Source organism: Sesamum indicum, linkage group LG11, assembly GCF_026168435.1.
Source record: "Sesamum indicum cultivar Baizhima isolate 11 linkage group LG11, ASM2616843v1, whole genome shotgun sequence".
Taxonomy (NCBI): domain Eukaryota; kingdom Viridiplantae; phylum Streptophyta; class Magnoliopsida; order Lamiales; family Pedaliaceae; genus Sesamum; species Sesamum indicum.
This window is the reverse complement of record NC_142667.1, coordinates 10,632,580-10,653,886: the sequence shown is the minus strand read 5'-3', so window position 1 is coordinate 10,653,886 and position 21,307 is coordinate 10,632,580. Positions and strand designations below refer to the sequence as shown.

Here is a 21,307-nt window from a genome sequence, read left to right as displayed (position 1 = left end):
TCATATATGTATGTTTCATTCCCGTCCTGCTTCCGCAACTGCGACCGTTTCTGGAGGAAATAAACAGAGAAGCAAAAACTTACCTAGTGTAGCTCCCTTTTTTTTCTATAAAATATCTTTTAGACAAAAAATTAAATCTTTTTTCGTATTTCTTCAAACTATTAACCCTCACGGACACCAGCTTCATAGTCACATACCAAAATAATGAACAAATTCTAAGAGTAAATACACATGAGTTCTCTGAATTCGAGTTTCGAGAAGAATTGTCGGAAATCCAACTTTGATCCAATGAAAAAAAATAACTATCACACCATGGTGTAAAGATCCCATAACATGAGTAGCAGCTGACAGGATGAATACTATCATCTTTACACTTAAGCAAGCTCTTAGAATATTTCAGGGGTAGTATAAAAGTGAATATTTCATATGTGAAAAACCGGCATCCAAATAGCATTGCCAGTCTAAACAAAGATGGTTGGAAACCTAAAAAGAATCTAAAAATTTGCAAAAAGGATTAGAAAACATGACGCGACTGCTTTGCAGTTGCTTCAAGCTTGATCTCCAGCCTCATCCGTTCTATCACCAATGGCAAAAACTAAATGATCGCCATCTCTTATTAGGACAATGTCATCGATCTCAGCTCCATCTTTGCTCAAAACTTTTGCAGGGAAGAAACCATATTTCTTAGCGCATATTTCCCATAGTTTTTCGAAGCTGTCTGGGAGCAAGACAAGCTTTCCTGCAGAATCTCCTTTCTCAGGGCAGCTTATGGTCACTCTGGGAGCATAACTTCTGCCGGTTACTGCAGTTTGTGCCCCATCCAGGGACGAAAGCAAGTTATTCTCCCCCGTCTGTGCGGCTGACATGATCCCGAATAGCGAATTGTAGAAATTATTAGTTCTACGCCTGGGACGAGATCTTCCCCACGACCCATCTGATGCTGGAAATGAGCCCTCCTGGTTAACTGGTAAGATTGTAGGCTCACTTTTAAATCTCCCCAAGAAACGAACTCCGTGGCGCTCCTCAGGGATCGGGACAGTGCGGTCGGTGTTGGCCCCTTTATAAGATTCAAAAAGTTCCTTAATATCATCATGTCCTTGCTGCTCGGCTAGGTCTCTTGCCGTCCAACCATTTTCATCTGCTTTGTCGATATTAGCACCTTGGTCTAGGAGAAATTTGACTATTTCGATGTTGCCTTCACAAACAGCAATGTGAAGAGCCGTGCATCCATTGTTCTTTGGCTGAGTGACATTCCCCCCACGACGAACTATTTCCTTGAGCAAATCCAAGCTATTTTGTTCGGTGGCCGTGCAAGAAAATAGACCAATGTCACCAGAGGTTAACTTAGCACCATTATCTGACAGTAGTTTAATAACTGATTTGTGGCCGCCAAGCATTGATTCCCATAGTGGTACACTTCCTTCTGAATCTGCATGCAAGCAAATACGCACATTGACCGACACTCTTGAAATGTAGGAAAGGAAAACGACAAAAGCAGGGAGAATGTTTCCATTTTAAGCAAAGTAAGCTAGTAATAATGTTAATAATGCACATCATACTCGATGGTAGATGAACCTAGGAATATTTAATCACAACTTGACTTCAGATAGTCAACTTATGTGAATAGTGATGGAATATAAAAGTGATGGACTGATCAACCAATCCATAACTCATTAAGAGCCCTCAGCAGTATTACTATGCGTGCAAATTGTATAGATATTAATAAATAAGTGACCCTGAGATCTGATCCAGATCCATTGGATATGTAGAGTGCATATTCAGTCAGCTGGCAATCATCTGATCTCAACATGTACATAATTATATATTGAAAGGTCAACCGAAAATTATCAGGACATCTCGCTGCCCCTTGAATTTTAAATAATTTGAAAATGACAAATATAGTAAATAAAACCAAATCATCGTTGCATGATTTGGAACATAGATAAACCAGTTAAAGATACTCGAAAGAAGAGCTGTTTCTTTTGTCAAAATGACTTAAATATTAACACAGCAACTATAGCAACTTAGATGACTCTGTATAGAACATAATGCTTTGACCACACTTTTGAATAGTCTCAATGATAAATAATTTTGTCCAACCAATGAAGGGTCCAGGATAGATCGATTTAAGATATGCAGTCCGTTATAGAATAAGGAATAAAATAAATCGCACAATAATTGAGCCGACGACTTTGCAACTAGATTCAAGAAAAGGATTATTTGTTTTACATTAAGTGGTGGCTCCGTAGGAGTTAATCATAGACCAGAGTGTCTCTTTACGAATTAAGGTTGTAAGATTCAAATAGTAACTCTGGTAATTTCCGGTGAGTTACTCTATTTTTGCATGCAAGCATTCCAGATACCATGTTGGTACACTAAAATTTACCTCTGCTGTTGGGATCGGCACCAAAATCCAGCAAAAGAAGCACGCAGTTCTCGTTTCCTTTTGATGCTGCAATGTGCTGAAGAAATAGACCATGAGAAAGATTCAGAAAGTACTTTAGAAAAAGTTAGGTTATTTAGTAAATGAGGTTTGTAGAAACCGGGATATACTCACCAGAGCTGTCTTTCCATTATTGTCTGATTCATTTGGATCTAGACCTCTCTTCAGTAAATGATGCAACAATAAGTCGTCTCCTCTAAGTGCTGCAAAGCATAGAGTAAGAGGAAGGTCCATTCTTCCCCGAGCGAGCATGTTCTCAGTTTCTAGTAGAACACCCTCCATTATAGGGTCCTTTAATTCCTTCAAATGCTGACAACATGGAAAATCAATGTATACATTGCTCAAGAACGTAACAAAGAAAAAGCTTTACCATTGCAGTTTTACTTTTCCATATACTGTATGATTTCACTCAGCGCAATATCAGCAGGAATCTTATATTCTTATTGTATTTCAGTCAAACAACACCCCGAAAGTCATAAATCCAAGGCCTTATCAGAAAGAAAGAATGATTTTAATAACTATATGTACCTGCAGAAGATTATTCATGATAATTGTCCCATCACCAACATTTGCCTGAACAATGTTTAAGAATGTGGTACGATTCAGTCGTAATAGCTGGCTTAATCTTTTCGTTCGCGCAGTGAAAAGTTGAGGCCTATAACAAAGTACACCAATCTCACCACAAAGCTCACCGGTTTTGGCCTCTCCAACAACCTGAAATCATTTGTTGCAGATTTGGTCAATCTTTTTATGGGAAAGCACCTTTTGGAACAATTATTTTGAATTACAAATGAAACTTACCTGTTCAACTCCATTTTTCAGTTCCAACAGATCCTGTAAAGTAATCTATACATCATGAGTTTGAATATCTAATGTGCATTTAAGAATCTAGATGAAAAGTGCGTATGAGACGTAGTGCTCAGGGGAGGAGACACAGCGAAGGTTATAGAGTCCAACATTACCACTGCCCCCGTTACAAGAATATAAAAGTCAGTTGGTGCTTCATTCTGCAAGATTACATCCTCTTTGGGAGGGAAATACTCGGCCTTCATCTCAGAGACCTTTCATACAAAATACTATGAGATATGATACTGGTTAAAGTCCACAAATGGAAAAAGGAAAGAAATCGAATGTACAGAAAATTACCAGCTGGAAGAGTAAATCGTTGGACACTCCACGGAACAGGTATACCTTGTCTACAAGAGAGTAGAAAAGGAAATGTGAAATACTCGAGCGAATGGCTTTCGGAAGTGAATCAAGAGTCTCTTGCTGCTGCAAACCCTCGGAATCGGTTCGAAACTTCAAACACAAATGCGATAGCATCTGATCTTGAAGGCGAGCAGGCAACTGATTCCTCTGCGCAAAACTTGAGGCAGCTTGGATGGTATCTCTCTATTGTTGGATCCCGGGTGACATAACAGAGATAGACCAAATTAATCAATTGGAGGCCTTATAGAAACAAAACGATACTTGGTAACTTTGCTCACTAGAGTTTAAGATAATAGAACAGTAAGAGTCACTTACAAAATGCCTAGTCTTACTAGTCCCATGGACCACCAAATTTGTCATATTTCCTATCAAATATGCTGTCAGTCCAAGGTTAAAGAGCATGTAGAAAATGTCAAATATCATCTCCCTTGTATTTTCAGCATGCAAATCTCCATAGCCAACAGTAGTGAGGGTAGTGATAGACCAGTAAATTGAAGTTACATAACGAGCCCACAGGCTCCGCTGAAGGAAATCATGCATAGATGCTCCAATCCAAGTATTCTCTGGTTCACGGTAATGGGCAGCAAGTAGATAATAAAAGCAGCCAGCGCAATGAACTGCAAAAAGGGTAACCTACATGCAGAAATAAGATAGTTCAATCATTCAAATCCCATTTCTTTTCACCTACAGTTATCTAAGAATCTAACTTGGACTTACGCATATAAGCTTTGCGCACCTAACCCAAAAGTAGTTGAAATTTCTATCTTTCTCCAATCTGTTTTTGGTAAAAAGAAATTAAAGGGACTATAGCAAAAGATGAGGTATCTTTCCTCTAAACTAGAGTCAATATGGTGTATCAAATTGTTACTTGTGAATATAAAGCATTCTTACCTGGCAAACAACGCACCAACTCTTCTGAGACGCCAGAGACGAAGCATGTTGAATAAGCCATACGTCCGTAAAGGTTTGGGGGAGATCTTCCGAGCAAGTTCGGAGGGGATTGTGGATATGACATCAAATGCCAACCAAGAGGTCGCATACTTCCAAGCAATCTGCTTTGGGTTGTCAACAAGGAGATATGTATTTCTATCCAGGTAAGCTACGAAGAAAGTGAGGACAATGTCGATGGCAAAAAATCCATTTACAACATTATCCGTAATGGCTAGAGGCCCCTCTGGCTTATCAAGAAACCCAAGTTCAAATGGAGACACCCAAGCAGTGTAGATGACCAGAACAACCAGAAAGGTCTCCCATGCTCTGCAGTATTAGTTCACCTGAGGTGATTTTAGCAAAAGGTAGACTAATCTTTTGTAGCTAAGAACTAACAAATTCGTGCAGAGGGAAAAGAAATTCCATGCATTGGATAAATCCAAACAAATTAAATGTATAAATAAAACAGTAAATTTTCATCCAACCGTTTTGTGGTAAAATTAACAAGAGCCTGCAACTAATCCAGACAAAAGTAAATGAACGTTCATATGACCTGTCAACAAGCTCGTAGAACTTGGACAGCTTTTATTAATACACACGAAACGAAATTCGAAACTTCATTATGCATTCATGTTCCAAGAGAGTTTCAAAATGAAAACGTCCTACTTCTCAAATTTGTTCAAGAAAAGTCTCTGAAAAGGATTTTATCAACAAAAGCACAAATTTTGAACAAGGATTAGGCACAGTATAAAAGATTATCAACATGGTCCACATCAAAGAAACCATGTCTCCACCAACCGTTTAGAAAAGAACATATGTTTAATTCATTTAATTGAAATTCGGAGAAAGATTCGGAAAAAAGGTTGGTGAACTCCCGAAGATACACATAAAAGTTTGAAAGTTAATTGATGACCAAAGAATTATTTATCAAAACAGGCATGCCTCTTTTTGACCAGAAATATATGTGCTAGTCAAATGATCTTTCTCCATAGACACAGTCCAGTAAAAACCAAAAATTACAAAAGAAATCATGGGTACTGTCAAACTTCTCCAAGAATTAAAAATGAAAGAATCAAGGGGCAGTCAATTATGGAGATCTTCTATGTTATTTTCCTGGAAAAGGGGCGGAAGAATTATGAATTCGGTAGTAAAAGTGCTGATCCTTAAATTAAAAAGTGACAACACAACCAAAAAAATTGGACTTTGAGAAACTAGTCATCACCGACATTAATCAAGCAAGAAGGAAAGAAGGGACAGCATGCTCAGGGCAGCCAGAGAGAGGATTAAACAACAAACCAAGTAATAAAAACAAAACAGAAATTACTGTAATCTAATCAAATACTTCTAACCAAAAATATAAAAAGGAAAAGAAAAAAACCACAATCCCATCAAAGAGAAACCAAGAAAAGAACTGAATTCCTCAAAGAACGATGAATCCAAGAAGAAACAAATAAAAAAGACCCCACATGAGTAGCACAAACGCAGAAAACAAGAACATGCAAGCGCGCGCAAGAAAACAAAAAAGGGTTCTTCGGAAAAGCAAAGTAAGGGAAACCTGTAACGGCGATCATAAGGTGAAACAATGAAAGACCGAAGCTTGACTCTGCGATTACTTCTGGCGCCAAGTGAAGGAAGAATCCCAGTTGAAAGGCTGTAATGGCTGCCCTCTCTCGACAACTGCTCAATCTCCTGTGACTCTGCACCGCCACACATTGAAGCTCCGAACAACCTCCCTCTTCTCTTACCATAAACATCCACCATTCTTTCTCAATCTTCCTGCTGCTTGTTTTTGGCTCTGAATCAATTCTTCTTGCACTATGGCTCTCCTTATATAGCTACATGGGAGGCTCAGCGGCAAAATATTTTATGCTATAAATCTCTGGGCCGTGTCCCTACACTACAGCCTTCACTTTCAAGAAAGTCTCTCGTTGACACCGGACACCACCTCGTGACGTTGTCAATATACTACACGAATTCATTCAATCAGGGTTCTTCCCTTTTGACCTTTTTACCCTTTTATTTAATGGTTTTATAATTAATAGTTGACTAGTAGCTACCGCATGTTTGATCTCTTGGTATAAAAAGTATGTCAGAAATTCAATTAATAATTATAATATATAGGACAAATTATAGCTATTTTGTTTAAAATTTTGTATAATTAATTACATTATTAAAAATTTATAAATATCCCTGATTTTAATATTCGTATAACAACCAACTTATCTAGTAGGATTTCATCGAAAATCTGTGGTGAACTATCCAAAATGTCCTTCTGAATTATGATCAATAATTTTATAAAATATTTTTATGAATTAATATTCTCAATGTATTATTTACTCTACTCATCCCCAATTTTTTTATTTTTTAATATTTTATTCTTTAAAAAAACCAATAAGGATAAGTTAGTAATTTACCTCATCGTGTAAGAACTACATAATTATTTTTCATTTGGAGGGGTACTAATAATTTTTCAATAATAAATAGGTATTCGTAATTATTTCAAATATCAGGAAATATAGCTTACTTTATCGCTCTCTATATATATACATTATGCATCAGTGCAATTAATGCGATATTTTTATAATATGTCATATCGTGACTTTTTATTTAGAATTAAATAAATAAATTTGAAGCTCTCTTTAACTCAACGTAATATATTTACAAAATATTGTAAAATTTATGGAGATAAAAAATATAATACAATAGAGAGAAGAGACAATAAGAGAATTAAGAGGAAAAAAATAATAAAAAAATAATCTGTCCTTTTTGTTCCTATAGAGGGGCTGATTTCATCCATACGCATAAGAAATCCCTCGACTTTAATAATATAGTAAGGGCCAAAAAGTATTATTATTATTTTTTTAAGTGTGTTGCATTTATGTTAATTACCTAATATAAGTAAAAAGAATTAATGCAATATGATAAAAATATTTTACCCGAAAGAGAAAAGGAAAATATTACCTTATTGTTTATTGATTTTGTACATTTTTATTTGTTTATATTATAGGTGTCTTCAGCCCACGTTGAAAATGAAATTGATCTTGTTTTGGGGTAAGAGCGCAAAACTCAAACCCCTCCTAACAAATGTGATTCTAAAATTACGATCCGTTGTTCATTGATGAGAACCCGTCTTACAACCCGACTAGCTTATTGTATGCGTATGTCTTGAATTTTATTTAATATAAAATAATATAATTTACTACGAAAAATAAACTTGAATCCTACAAATTTTTAAAAATTGATTTGGATCAAGAAATAAATTTTTTTGGGTTGATTTTTTCTTTTAATATGTGATTCGTCATATGATTTAATACATTCAAATTTAAAAATTGATTCAATAGATCGAGAGTTCAGATCAAGAGTACATTTCGATCGACACCAACCATTTTTGGAGCTCAAATCCACAATCAGATCTCAACTTTGCCAATCGACCAAAACCACATTGCCAAATTTTGATTGATTTAAATTACAAAGGGTTATCTTGAAGTTTACAATAATTATAAATACTCTTTCATTATTTAAAGAATTACAAATATTCTTTTGAAATTAACGGTCATCTAGCAAATATCTCCTATAATGAGCCGTCTGGGAGATAATTTTTGGACAATCATTAATTTCAAAAAAATATTTATAATTTTTCAAATAAAAACACGTTAAAAATTACCCTTTTAAATCTTGGTTTTTGGTGTTTCACGTTTATGTCGATGTGTGATGGTTTCTTTATTTTAATTTAATTGGTCAGTTTGATTATGGAAGTAATTATGATTTTCTTCTTTGCTTTGTGAAGTCAAAATGAAGTATGGTTAGTAAATTTTTCATAAATCTCCAAATCATAATTGCGGTGCTTTTCTATTAAATGCTACAAGCTTCTGCTTCTATGCTTTTGCCTCAAAATAACAAAGTCAATTTTTTGTGTCACGACATCGAGGTTTCATTAAACAAAAGTCGTGAATTCAAATTTTATGAACATAAGTGTATATTTATTATTTTTGTAGTAATTTTTTATTTCTTTGATTACTTTAAATATGTTCGTTGATTCGAATATATTGAATGACGTAATAAGTCATACGGTATCAAAAGAGAATAAAAAAGTCAAATTTTAAATATTTTATTCCTATGTATCATCCTTTATTGATATAAATAAACGTAAATACCAGAAATAATTATAGTTAATTTCCATATTACAAAACTTTCAGTTTTGGAATAAGATTTACATGCCAATTAAGTGAAGAAATAATTATATATATATATATAACTCTATTTAATTTATCCAATCAATATAAGCTGCACAACACAGTCCTATGATTAAATAAAATATACTATTATAACAATTCAAATGATTATAATGAATTAATAGTAAATTAGTTTAGTATATAAATTATATATGATATTTAATAGTAAATTAATAAAGATATGCATCTATTTGACTTTTATGTAAAAACTCACGTATCAATTCACTATTTATGAAAAAACTCGAATATCAATTATACCATTTGCAAAAACTCATGTAATAATTTAAGTATAACACTAAAACTCGGGTACTAAAATATATTTTACTCAAAAACTCATGTAATAATTACAATAAATTCACATGAAATGAGGCAATGAACAAACTACATATATATAAAATGAGATAAGTATCATAGTGAAACTCGAATCCATGATCTCAAACTTATTCGTAAAATTTCAGTTTTAATCGTTAGACTAATACATCATATACACTACATATTATTGGAGAGGGCCACTTTGGCGTCCTATTTATTTTGGTATTATAATAATTTGGTGTAGTGGTATAAAACTACCACTTTGTATCAATAATATAGATTATAAATATGTTCTAACTTTAAACTTCTCAAAGTCAAGGGACATGGAATTGAATATAGAGAGTTATTTTTTGACCATTTTTTTTCATTGAGTCAGGAAAAAAATATGTTGTCTGTCCATATTTTGAAAGTCTATCTAAAGTCTAATTATCTATTTATAAAATATTCCTAATGTACTTAGGTAAGTTGAAGATTTAATTTGTGTCATGTAAAAAAAGAACACACGAGAACATCACCAGGAAGGTCTCGTAACTTAAAAAATTAACACTTTTGGTCATCATCCACTTTTTTGTCTACAATTAATGGTGTAGAGCACGTACCTAGTATTTGATTGTTAAGTATTTTTTGCTTGAGAGAAAATTGGTTTCTTTTCCAATTTGGAATCGTTTTTGGAGAAAAAATATAATACATTTGAGGGAAAACAATAAATTTTGAAGGAAATTAGGGCAGAAAACATAGCAATTTCTCTCTTCTCTTGTAAAAATTGAATCATATCCTTCCCATATTTGTATAAATTGAAGCCAACTAGAAGCAACACAAAGAATCATGTCTTCCACAAGTGAATTAAGAAGGTCAAATGAAGCACTCATATGCTACTATTGAAAAAGAGACAATTTTTCTTTCAATAAAAAATACTTAATTGCAATGTGCTAGGCATGTGACATACATTGTTAAATTGTAGACGAAAAAGTGCATGGAGATCAAAAGTGCTAATTTTTTTTAAGTTATGGAACTAAAAGTGTTAATCCCGTAATGAATAGAAACAAAAGTGACATGAATATAAATTACCAGACTTAAAAATGCTATTTCTCCTCATATTGCAACAACTGATATCATGTTTTTGATCATCCACACATCATTTATGCAAAGATGCATCCCCCTTTTTCCCCTAGAAAGATTTCTGCAAAGATTCCTTGGCCTTTTCCTCCAACTTGCACTAACCACACGTTTCTATCAATAATTCCTTAATTTGATGGATGAAGAAAGTTTTCAAATGAATGTTGGTGATAACTTGTAATAGAAATAGATTTAGTACTAAGAAATCAAGAAAGAAGATAATAATAAGATAAGAATCCACGTTTTTTTAGTGTGTTTAGAGTGTTTGGTTGGAAATGTTTAATGTGTTTGATTGGGTTGAAAAATGGGAGTATGGAAGTAAAAATGAATGCACAATAGATAATTTGGTGTTTGGTTAGGGGAAGAGATGAAAATAAAGTAAACCTCAATATATATGAAACCCTTCCGGAGTCCACTTTTGTTTCGTCCAAAATTGAGCGAAAAAGTGAAAGTATAAGGCCAAAAAAATACAATTTTTATTTTGATTTACTCTATTACCCATATATATCATATATATATATATATATATATATATATATATTTTCTCCGAAATTGTTTTGGTACCAATAAAGGCACTAATGTCTGAACTTGAATTCGTTTGTTGAAAATATTGTTAGCAATTTTTATGTTATTTAACTTGAGCAATAAATAAATGAACAATACTCATTTTGATAAATATTTTAAAATTTTTGATATACTAAAATAATATTAGTATAATATTAATTTATTTATTTTCTAATTCAATAAATAAAAAGAAGGGTTTTTCAATAAAATTATAAAAATTAATCTTCTTTTGTCAATCCATTTGCCTCATACTAAACAAGAGGAAGAATTTAAAATTTACTCCCCTCCAAATCATATCAAACAACTTGAAGGAAAATTATTATTCTTTCCCTTCCCATCCCCTTTCCAACTTTTCTTTTCTTCTCACTTGAACCAAACGAAATTTTAAGTAACTATGCTGACTAACAAAATTAAATTGATTTAAATTAAATTATTTTATTCAAGAGCAAGTATCGGTACATAAATTATAAATCAAGGTGTGAAATCGATTACTTAAATATCTTATTTACACATAGAAACCAAGGTACATTTGGATAGATCATTAGATTTGTAATTATGAATTTCAAATTTATAATAATAAATTCTTCGAGTTTATTTAAATTATTTAAATTTTAAATATAATATACTCATTTTTTTTTAATTAGACATCAATTATACGACAAATATATTATTTTTACTAAATAATTACTTCAAATTTCTTTAAATTCGATTTGGATTAAAATTTCCGACCAAAGACTTACTGCAATGAATGCAAAATCGGGGTATGAGAATTATGTGAAATGAAAATGTGGGGTGTCATATTCCCTTCTCGTGATCCAAATTGAAAAACCGAAAGAAACAAAGGGAGAAACTGAGGGATTGGTTCATGGAAGTCAAAACTGGGACAGATCATCAGGGCCTATTCGTACACGTAGTCCGTAGGGGTTCCCCTGCCCGACCAACTACTTACAAAATACACTTTTTCTTTTTTAATATACTAATGACCAAGGCATAGCATAATTTCATTTACACCCCTAACCTATACTCTATTTATAAAAATCACCCATATTTTTTTGCATAATTATAAAAATTACTCCTAACACCCAAAAAAAATAGGAATAGTTTATGTAATGATGCTAACATTTTTAAGATGTGTGTGTAATTTTTAAAAAAAATAAGGGGTGGTTTGTGTAAATGATAAGGATATTTTGGTGGGTGTATGTGTAATTATTTAAAAGATAAAGGTGGTTTATGTAAGCAGACCATAGATCAAGCGGTGTAAATGTAATTATTCCTTTAAATTTTTCATTACATTTATTTAACTACATGATAACTGATTAAATGTAAAATAAACTAAACTTTAAATAAAAATATTTTTGTTGAACAAAACCAAACAAACATTTATATAACCTGACAGTGTTGTTATAAGAGGAGTTAATGAGTTTGAGAGACGAAGAAAACATATATTTTTGTAAGTAAGGGATACAAAAAAGAGAGATAGGTATCATAATATTCCCTTAAGCCTAAGGTGGAAGCCCTTTGAGCCAAAAGGTCCATTGGTTTGTTCTCCTCTCTATAACAATGATGCAAAATAAGTGATTTAAAATCAGCCAACAATCCTGCACAAGGCCTTCAAAAATCAAGCTCATGAACCCAGCAATTGATGATCGCTAAACCTGATTTATCGGGGTCCATTTGATGAAGTGATGTGTTTTATTCTGTGTTAAGTGTTTGTGGATGAGATATTCATCCATAGGCCAAAATCTGAAAATGGCTTCATTGTAAATGAGTATTGTGCTTTAATCTATTCAGTAAGATAATAATGTTGGGATTCTGATGGAATCTTGGAAATGACCTACCAACATCATCAAATCTTTTGCATTTAGACCAAATATGATTTATATCTTCTTCTTCTATCGAGCAAACTGAGCAAACAGGACTCCCCTGTTTTATATATAAGGAAAAGCAACCTAGCAGTAGGTAAGCCATCCTTTGCAATTAACTTAGGAAAAAATTGACTCTGGGAAGTGTTTTAACATCCCAAATCAACTTCCCTTATGATTTAAACGAAAAATATTGACGTAAGGTATAAATAGTAATTTTTTTTTAAAAATGTGTAAGTGTAGTTCAAAACTGAGGAATATAATTTCACATTCTTAAAAGGCCTAAATGTAGGTAATCCTACAAAAAGAACACTTCTCACTTAAACACAATTTGTGACATCACTACATTAAATTTTTTTGTTATTTTAACACACTTAAGTTGATTTTTTTTTCTTTTGTCGAAATGTGATATGTTAAGTTATGTATTCTATTCTTATTTATACTTTAACATATAAAAAATTATTTATTATATACGCAGAGATGTCATACCACAACAGCTATTGTATATATATAATTGAAGACATTTCTTCAACTACCATTCCTTTGAATTATCCTCCTCCAAGTCCCGGATTGGCCCAATTTATGGCACTCCGCGTATTAGTCTGCAAAATGTTTAGGTGGCCTTTGGGAAACAACACAACTTTATAACTCGACCAAGGAAACTTCATCTTTGTGTTAGGCAGAAGCCACCAAAAACGGATCTTCCTTGGTGCCTGCCTGTTGCTTATTCCTTCATATTTTCATCAACCAAGAAAACACGTGTGAAAAGTAGAGAAATTCGAAGTACAAAATAGTGGCTGCGATAATGCAGTAAACTACAATGGTCAATGGTCCGTTATACAGTTATATCATCTACATTCCTTCGTATAAGATACCGAGGGTGCTTGGACGAGGTTGCTACATTGACTAGAATACAACCAGCAAATGCTGGTATAACCAGATTCTGTCTCTATGAGTTGACGGGTTTGCCGTTTAGTTTAGGGAAAGGATCTTGTTTGCTTAGAACCACTACTTTGCTCTTGTGAGCGAAGTAGCCTTTCATTAGATTCCTGTAAATAAGAATGGACATTATGCACTCCACCTGCACACAAGATCAGAAAAGCTAAGGACAAATCAAAGTGACGAATGATGTAGCTGGTTAGCGAAGAACCAACTGAAGCAATGTGACCCCAAAAGGCACAAACATGTGGAACAAGTACCTCATCGAGATCCATGTCGATCTCAAGCCATTTCAGTGCTTTAACAATAACATCCAACTTGATCTGGTGGGCTTTATTCGGATCCTTCTGCTTTTGCATTATATAACTGCAATAGGTATGGATTTGGCAATTATCGATACTTGTCTTAACAAGCACAAGTAAGGAGCAACATAACATCGTTACTTACATCTTCTTAACTAATCGCTGGTAAACTTGGAGTTCTAACTTCTCTAAAACAAGGTACACACCTGCCCTTAAGAACCTGATATTCACGTAGAGCGCTCAATATTTAGAGAAAATGAATGCATTATAAAACTATATAATGGAGAATCTATTTGTACCTGTCCTCGTGTTCCTGAAGTGCATGTCTTAGAAGACGAAGATCACCTCTTTTCAGAGCAAGCACTACATCACTGTACTGCAAAAAATAGATTAAACCAGAACATCTTAAACCAGTGATCAAAGACAGAGGTGGAAATTCCCCTTCATTGCACTTCCAAAGAGATACACCCAGAAAAGAAAAAGGAAGCTTCTTCAGACAAAGTACAAAATAAGGGCCTATATTTTAGTGCTATATACACAAAGGAAATGCAGCTCCATGTGTTCCTCAATTCATTTATCATATCTACTATCTAATTATATAAACTGAACCAAACCAAACTAAAATTTTTGTTAGAATTTATTCAATAAGTTGCGATTATAATATTAGAATAGAACGGCAATGCACTTTATGGTTGGCGGCCGGCTATAACTAAGAAAACAACCACAAAATCGAACAACAAAATATACATATATTATTAAATTTTATAAATTAACTACATAAAAAAATTTGGAAAAAGAACAATATGTTGATAGCAAATTGAAATTAGTAAGGTTTTTGATGTGTTAAATTGGTAAAAGTAGACAACAAACGTCTCTTGTAATTCTTCTTATTTTTGCTTATATTAAATTTTTTATTTATCTTGTAGATTTATTTTGGTATATTGGTTATCATCACGTGAAAATTAAATCCTCAAAATACTTTTAGTCAAAGATTTTCAGCTATCAATGTTCTTAAATTATTTATTGTGCAATTTGAATTCATGTAATGAAATAACTTTACTTTTCTTGAGACTTTTTTTGTCATAAAGTGTTGTGCATTATATGTATGCTTATAAACTACCATACTTAGAGACAATTATAGTTCTATTTTATTTCTAATAAAGGTAAATACTTTAACTACTTTTAATTTGGAATCAAGCTTGCTTACGAACTGCAAAACCACTTGAAACCGCACCTTTGCTTATGGTTTATGAAAAGGCTATTTCAGTTTGTTACTTTCTGAAAATGCATAACCAGATTCGGAAATGTGTCTGAAAGGAACGAAAATCATACCACAATTAATTACCTCCAAGTAACTTTATGTAGAGAGTCTTTTTTTTACAAATTTAGTATTCACAAAATAGTTACATAAAATATTTCAAGTTATTTGTACTTAGTATAATACAAATACAACGTACAAAATATATATAATATATGGATAAAGAATAAAATTTGATAAAACATATACATTCTTAATAAAAAAAAAATGAAGTACTGTAAATGTATCAAGAAATGTACTCAATGGACCAATTAGGAGTTTATATAATTCAACAAACTCATAAAATCATATCATAATACAAGTCTAACTTCGATGGTGTAATTAATACGTTTTACAAATTCAAGAGATTATCAGCATATAATAAAAATATTATTTTACATAAATTCTGTTGAAATCAATATAATTATCTGGATGTATAGATATAGAATAAATTTAGATAAAATATATTCATTCTTAATAAAAAAAAAAACTTAAGTATTTGTAATTACAAGTTTATTATAATTCAATGAACCCAAAAAATCTTATTACGATACAAGTCTAACTTCACTGGTGTAATTAATTCATTTTATTAATTCAACAGATTATGAGCACATTGTTTAAGATGATATAAATGTTGTTGAAATTAATATCATTATCTGGATATTCTAGTCACATCAAAAAATCAAAGAAACCCTTTAACCTGATGATACTTTACAATAGTTATGCATAGGGATATTTACATCGCCCTATTCTAAGCTTGATATTACAGGTAAACCACTCAATCTAGAAAATTATATCTACCTCCTCTAACATTAAAGACAACTATAAAGACCCTAGTATTTTTAATGAAACTCTTTTGCCCTTCATCAGAAATCACACAAACATGCCTTGAAGTTTATTCAACATATAGGGACCTTCCCTAAGGTCTCATATTACAGTTACATCCTTTCAATTTATTTTATTTTACAAGTACACACAGAGTTCAATGATTATTCTAATAAAACCATAAAATATCTTAAATATTTGAAGGGACTTTAACATATACCAAGCTAAATTTGCAAATTACACAACCCTATAACACTATGCTTAGATCTTAATATCAATTTGGGCCATTATCTTTTCTCCTTAATTTTCACTCATATTATACTTGATATATAATATAAGAAAATTCATGGTAACTTCTAAAACAGGGTTCTTGGATACAAGATTTTGATTGATTATTCATACGATTATGGTAATAACATAACAAGGACCAAGAACATTTCAAAAAGGAAGAAAAATGATATAAAAAAATAAAACGTAAGAGATATATGTAGTTAATTCTTTAGGCACTAATAACTTATGGTCGGACTTCAAACTTCTAGAGATACTTGTACAAATTTTGAAGGAAAAATATGATACAAATTTATCATTTATCAGAATAATCATGCAGATAGTATAACAACTAATTGGGATTAAATTAAAGATGGTAATAAATATTCGAAGAAGATATATGTAATTTTAAAAACTTTAAGGGGCTTGTTTGTATTCAGACTAATCCTCATACTAGAGATTTATCTAACTGTATAACACTTGAATTAGTCATCTCCCAGGTAAAACTCTTCGTCCAACTTTTATGGTGATGTTAGTAGATCTCATTAACTGTACCAACAGTTTGGTCCATTTATTAGACAATAACCAACGACTGGGTACTAAATGTATTTCCCGAACCTGAGTAGGTGTATTTACACTCAACATTAGGGGAGAGCACTATAAATATCTATACTAATTGAGGGTTAAGGATTATTGATATAGATATAGATGAATTAGAGATATATTTACCATATATTAAAGAAATCTATTTTCCTCCCTAACCATAATATCACTTCAAAGATTTTCTTAGACACAAATTATGAAATATTTTACTTTTTTTTCAATATAAATAAAATTACTAACCTTGTGGTACCATACACATGATCGACAGATTTTATCATTTTTGAATCATAATGCATGTATTGTGTTGTATCCATATATCCCTAGCCATATCCATACAACATACATTCAAAATACACAAGAAGACTAACTTATAAAAGAGTCTGAACCTGAAAGTTATGGTAATGAATAAAATTACATCTAGGATGTTGCTCAAAGAAATGGTATCTGTCCTATGAGGGACAGCAACAGGGGTAAATTAAAAAGTGAACCAAATAGGAAGGAGGAACAACTGATCATCTTACAATTGGAATAAATAGAAAAGGTTGGTAGACAGATCTTACCTCATTTAGGTCAAACTTGTCAAGAAGCAATTGTCTGGGTAAGATGCCTATGGAGAGTTTCACAGGTATTAAATATTTCAAAATCATCCTACATAACAAGAAGAGAAGGTTAATGACTCAATCTGCAGACCCTCATTAGAATGTTTAATTAAACGCCAAATTATAGCAGTACCGAATTTGCAGAGAATCTACCAAGGTAAACATGATATTACACATCGGTACAACTTCTTAACTCTGAAGTAACAGAGCATAAAGATCGAATGAAACTAAACAAAAGAAAAAGCTTTTACAAGTGACAGTAAGTGATGAAATATAGTAAACAAACAAGACCTACATTAACCATAATTATGAACTGCATACAATAGCTCACCACGTAAACAAAAATGTGTCTAGCTTTGAAGAAATTAAGTTGTGGAACTGCTTTGGGATATCCCAAGTTTGCTCCAGATTCAGGTTTGTGAATAACAATATAATCAAAAGAAAAGCATTTACTATCCAAACCTTATGTTTGCTTCTTTCTGTGCATTGCAATGTGTCAAAGCATATGATAGTTTATGGTCTGCAGCTGGAAAGTTTTCATTGTACACCTCCAAACGACCAGTGTAATACATGTAAGTGACTTTATCCCTGACGGGGAACTCCTCAAAGTCAAAAATCCTGGCAGTTTCAATACTTCTTATTACACTGCGACATAGGTGAACAGTCCCCAGCTTGAAATAAACTTTAAAAAGTTGGCATGTCACATATAAAGCTCCCACACGTTTTGGTCCTTTCCCAGCAAGAACCCCAAATACTTTCATGAGGAAAGAACCGGCGCCTTTCAATTTTTCTGGGGTTTTCCCTATTGAAGCCAACTCTATATCAGCCTTCATATGCAACAACATAAATCAGTTGATCTTGAATTCTTCTTTTCAATATATACATAGATAAATATGCCACAAGGACAAAAGAAGAATTTGTTTTATCTTACCTTCTCAGCAAGAATCCTAATTTCATATGCAATCACATACAATGCTTCCAAAGCCCAAGCAGATTCCCAATTTCGAAATTCCTGAAGAAAAGCACTACAATTCTGAATCATTAGGAATCACAATATCATGCAGAAAGTTTAACCATCAGAGATTCAAGTTAAAGTGACATACTTGGATGCTTTTTCAAAGGCCAGGTAAGACTCAACTAAATTTCTTAGCCGATAACTCTGCAAGGCACGAAACATAGGAAGTAGAATGTCCGCATACTGGGAGTATTTCTCAGATTGCCTAAAAAGTCTATTAGCATCCTGTAGATATAAATAGCAAAGTCAAAGACCTGTTAACAACTGAAAAGCCATAGCTCCCAAAGAAGATTCCTAAGCATTAACATTAAAAAAGTACGCATGAGAACATTCAGGCACAAAAACTTCCCATTAATGTATATTAAGAACATTATAAGCTTCCTTTACCTTCTGGAAGCAATACACAGTTACAATCACTAATTAGTAACAAATTAAACCTTCTAAAAATGGATAGGTACTTCGTAGTTCCGCATACGCACATCACCTCATTAGATGAGTTTCATGATAATCTGATGTTGAATTTTTTGGCAAACAAAAATAGAACTCCATCATGGAAATAATTTAAATACGAAAAAGGAAGCAAAAAGGTAGTGAATTTTCAAAGTCCCAGAATTGAGTGTTTGCATATGCATATATCTCTAAGAACAATTCAAAAAATTGGAAATCCATCATATTCTACAAAATATAGCTCAAAATGAAAGTTTTGGGCTTTGAAATCCTTTCTAATATGGACTTTCCAAACAAATGGAAAGGATTTGTTATTATGAATTTGAAATTTGTACCCCCAAATCCATCAATCCAAACAAAAAGTGAATGCATTCATCTAGTCTTCCTATGGCACCTCCAAGATTAGAAATCATTGGAAAATAATTGACCGCTTCTTCAGTATGAAAAGCAAATTTAAAATGTCAAATGGCAGCTGAATTATGAACATCATCTGATAACGCATTTAGTCAGTGAAAATAGATACAGTTCAACTCGCCCCGCAAACTTAAAGCCAAACCAGTTATATAATCCAATAATTCCCAATTTCAGCGTATCTGAAGCCTAAAACAGCATAGCTTTCCTACAAACGAACTAAAACAACCAGCACTGATGTCCTCAAATTAATGCTGCGCATAAGTGCCATTAAACCAATTTCCAGAAGGCTACAGCTCTACACATGCAATACTGTTTCCAAGTGCTTTAAATAGAAGATTACGGAAATGAAAAATAAAATAAAAAGAAACCTGGAATGTGTTGAGTGCTTCGGCGAGAGAGACAAGGACGGCGGCGTCAGAGGACACCGATACCAGGCGGCTGAGAGTTTTCCCGTCTTGATACGACACGGCGTCTGAGAATCGATTCAGGTACTCAGTGATTCGCCGGTGAGCTTCTCCCATGCTTACATATGCCGCCATTGTTGCTGCCACAGTAGAAGCAAACTGTCAACAGCTCCACCGCCGGTGCTTTGCTAGGGTTTGAGCGTTGCTCTGTGGAGCGGGTGCGGGTTTTTGGGATTTGCTTGACCCGCTGATTATTGGGTGGGTCCCACTTAAGATTGCTTCATTGCTTCTTTTATTCCCCTCATATAGCTGGAAAAGAAATTATACTTATCAATACTAATCTAAAAATTAAATATTATTTTCGCTCATAAATAATGATTTGTAGTGATGTGTTATTAAAATTTTATTGTATTGATAATACTTTTAAATTAATTTTTTTATTTTTATTTGTCAAATATAATTTACTGATTTATATATTTTATTCTTATTTATAATTATTCATAAATTAATGAGCATTAAGTGTAACACAAATTTAAATCTCCATTCTCATTAAAACTTACTTACCACTCAAATTTTGAAAAATATGAAAAAGATCTTCAATACTAAAAAAATATGGACAAATAATTCTTTTAATAAATTTAAATCAACATAATTATAATTTTTTGGAAGCGATGATTATCCCCTTTATTCTTGTTTTCAAGTAGCGATCCAAGAATTAAGTTTCTCCTCGAATTTGTAATCTTTTTCGTACGTGTGGTGCGAAAAAAATTACATATTATTTTAAAATATAATATAAGTCTTGAAAGATTTAATACCACGTAAGATGTAAGTGAAACTTCACATCTGCATATATGGCATGACAAAACTTTTGGACTTATTTTTTTGTGTGTATGGAGACTTTGTTTGGTTCAATTATAGAGATGAGAAAGTGAAATGGGGAGGAGAAGTGGAAGGCAAAAAATAATTATTTTTATTTAAGTTGTTTGGATGTGATGGAAATCAAAGCAAAAGTCAAATACTTATAGATATTTGATATAGATATAATAACTTATGAAGAAAAAATTATTTTTTTATTAATTGTAACAACCATTTTCTTATCATTTTGTATTACAAAATAAATATATTAATATTAAAATAATTTTAAATTGTGAAAAAGTTAGAATGTAAACTTTAAAATTTATTAAATATTTTATACATCGTACAAAAGTAATAGTGAAATACTTTTTCCGATGCCAATATCTCAAATAAAAGGTGTTCTTTTATAGTAAAATATTGTCTATTGATACTATAGTAAATAAAAATAAAATATGTATATTTTTATTTTTTGACTTTATATTTTCACTTTTTCTCTCAATTTTTTACAAAAACAAAATTGAGCTCTGAAGAATTTATATACATCCCGTTTTATTTTCCCTCTATTTATTCTCCCTAACTAAATATGAGAATTTTTCTTATATATTTATTTTTTATTTCCACTTTTCTTGTTAGACAAAACCAACAAGCTCGTACGATAATGTGTTGTAGTAT

At 32.3% G+C, this 21,307-nt stretch overlaps 2 protein-coding genes across 2 annotated transcripts; both read right to left on the bottom strand.

Annotated features, from left to right (window-relative positions):
• Positions 1-263: 263 nt before the first annotated feature.
• Positions 264-6,509, bottom strand: LOC105173614 (potassium channel AKT1). The gene is made up of 11 exons (XM_011095421.3): positions 6,138-6,509; positions 4,544-4,909; positions 4,370-4,427; positions 3,968-4,285; positions 3,590-3,835; positions 3,406-3,504; positions 3,245-3,277; positions 2,972-3,157; positions 2,558-2,752; positions 2,387-2,462; positions 264-1,429 (listed from the first exon to the last, which is right to left on the bottom strand). The coding sequence occupies exons 1-11, from the start codon at positions 6,341-6,343 to the stop codon at positions 549-551; spliced, it is 2,664 nt and encodes an 887-aa protein (XP_011093723.1). The 5' UTR covers positions 6,344-6,509; the 3' UTR covers positions 264-548.
• A 6,928-nt stretch (positions 6,510-13,437) lies between these two features.
• On the bottom strand, positions 13,438-20,082 carry EER5 (proteasome family protein). The gene is made up of 9 exons (XM_011095420.3): positions 19,745-20,082; positions 18,604-18,740; positions 18,432-18,525; positions 17,963-18,327; positions 17,462-17,549; positions 14,209-14,285; positions 14,055-14,129; positions 13,868-13,973; positions 13,438-13,749 (listed from the first exon to the last, which is right to left on the bottom strand). The coding sequence occupies exons 1-9, from the start codon at positions 19,913-19,915 to the stop codon at positions 13,618-13,620; spliced, it is 1,245 nt and encodes a 414-aa protein (XP_011093722.1). The 5' UTR covers positions 19,916-20,082; the 3' UTR covers positions 13,438-13,617.
• Positions 20,083-21,307: the final 1,225 nt, after the last annotated feature.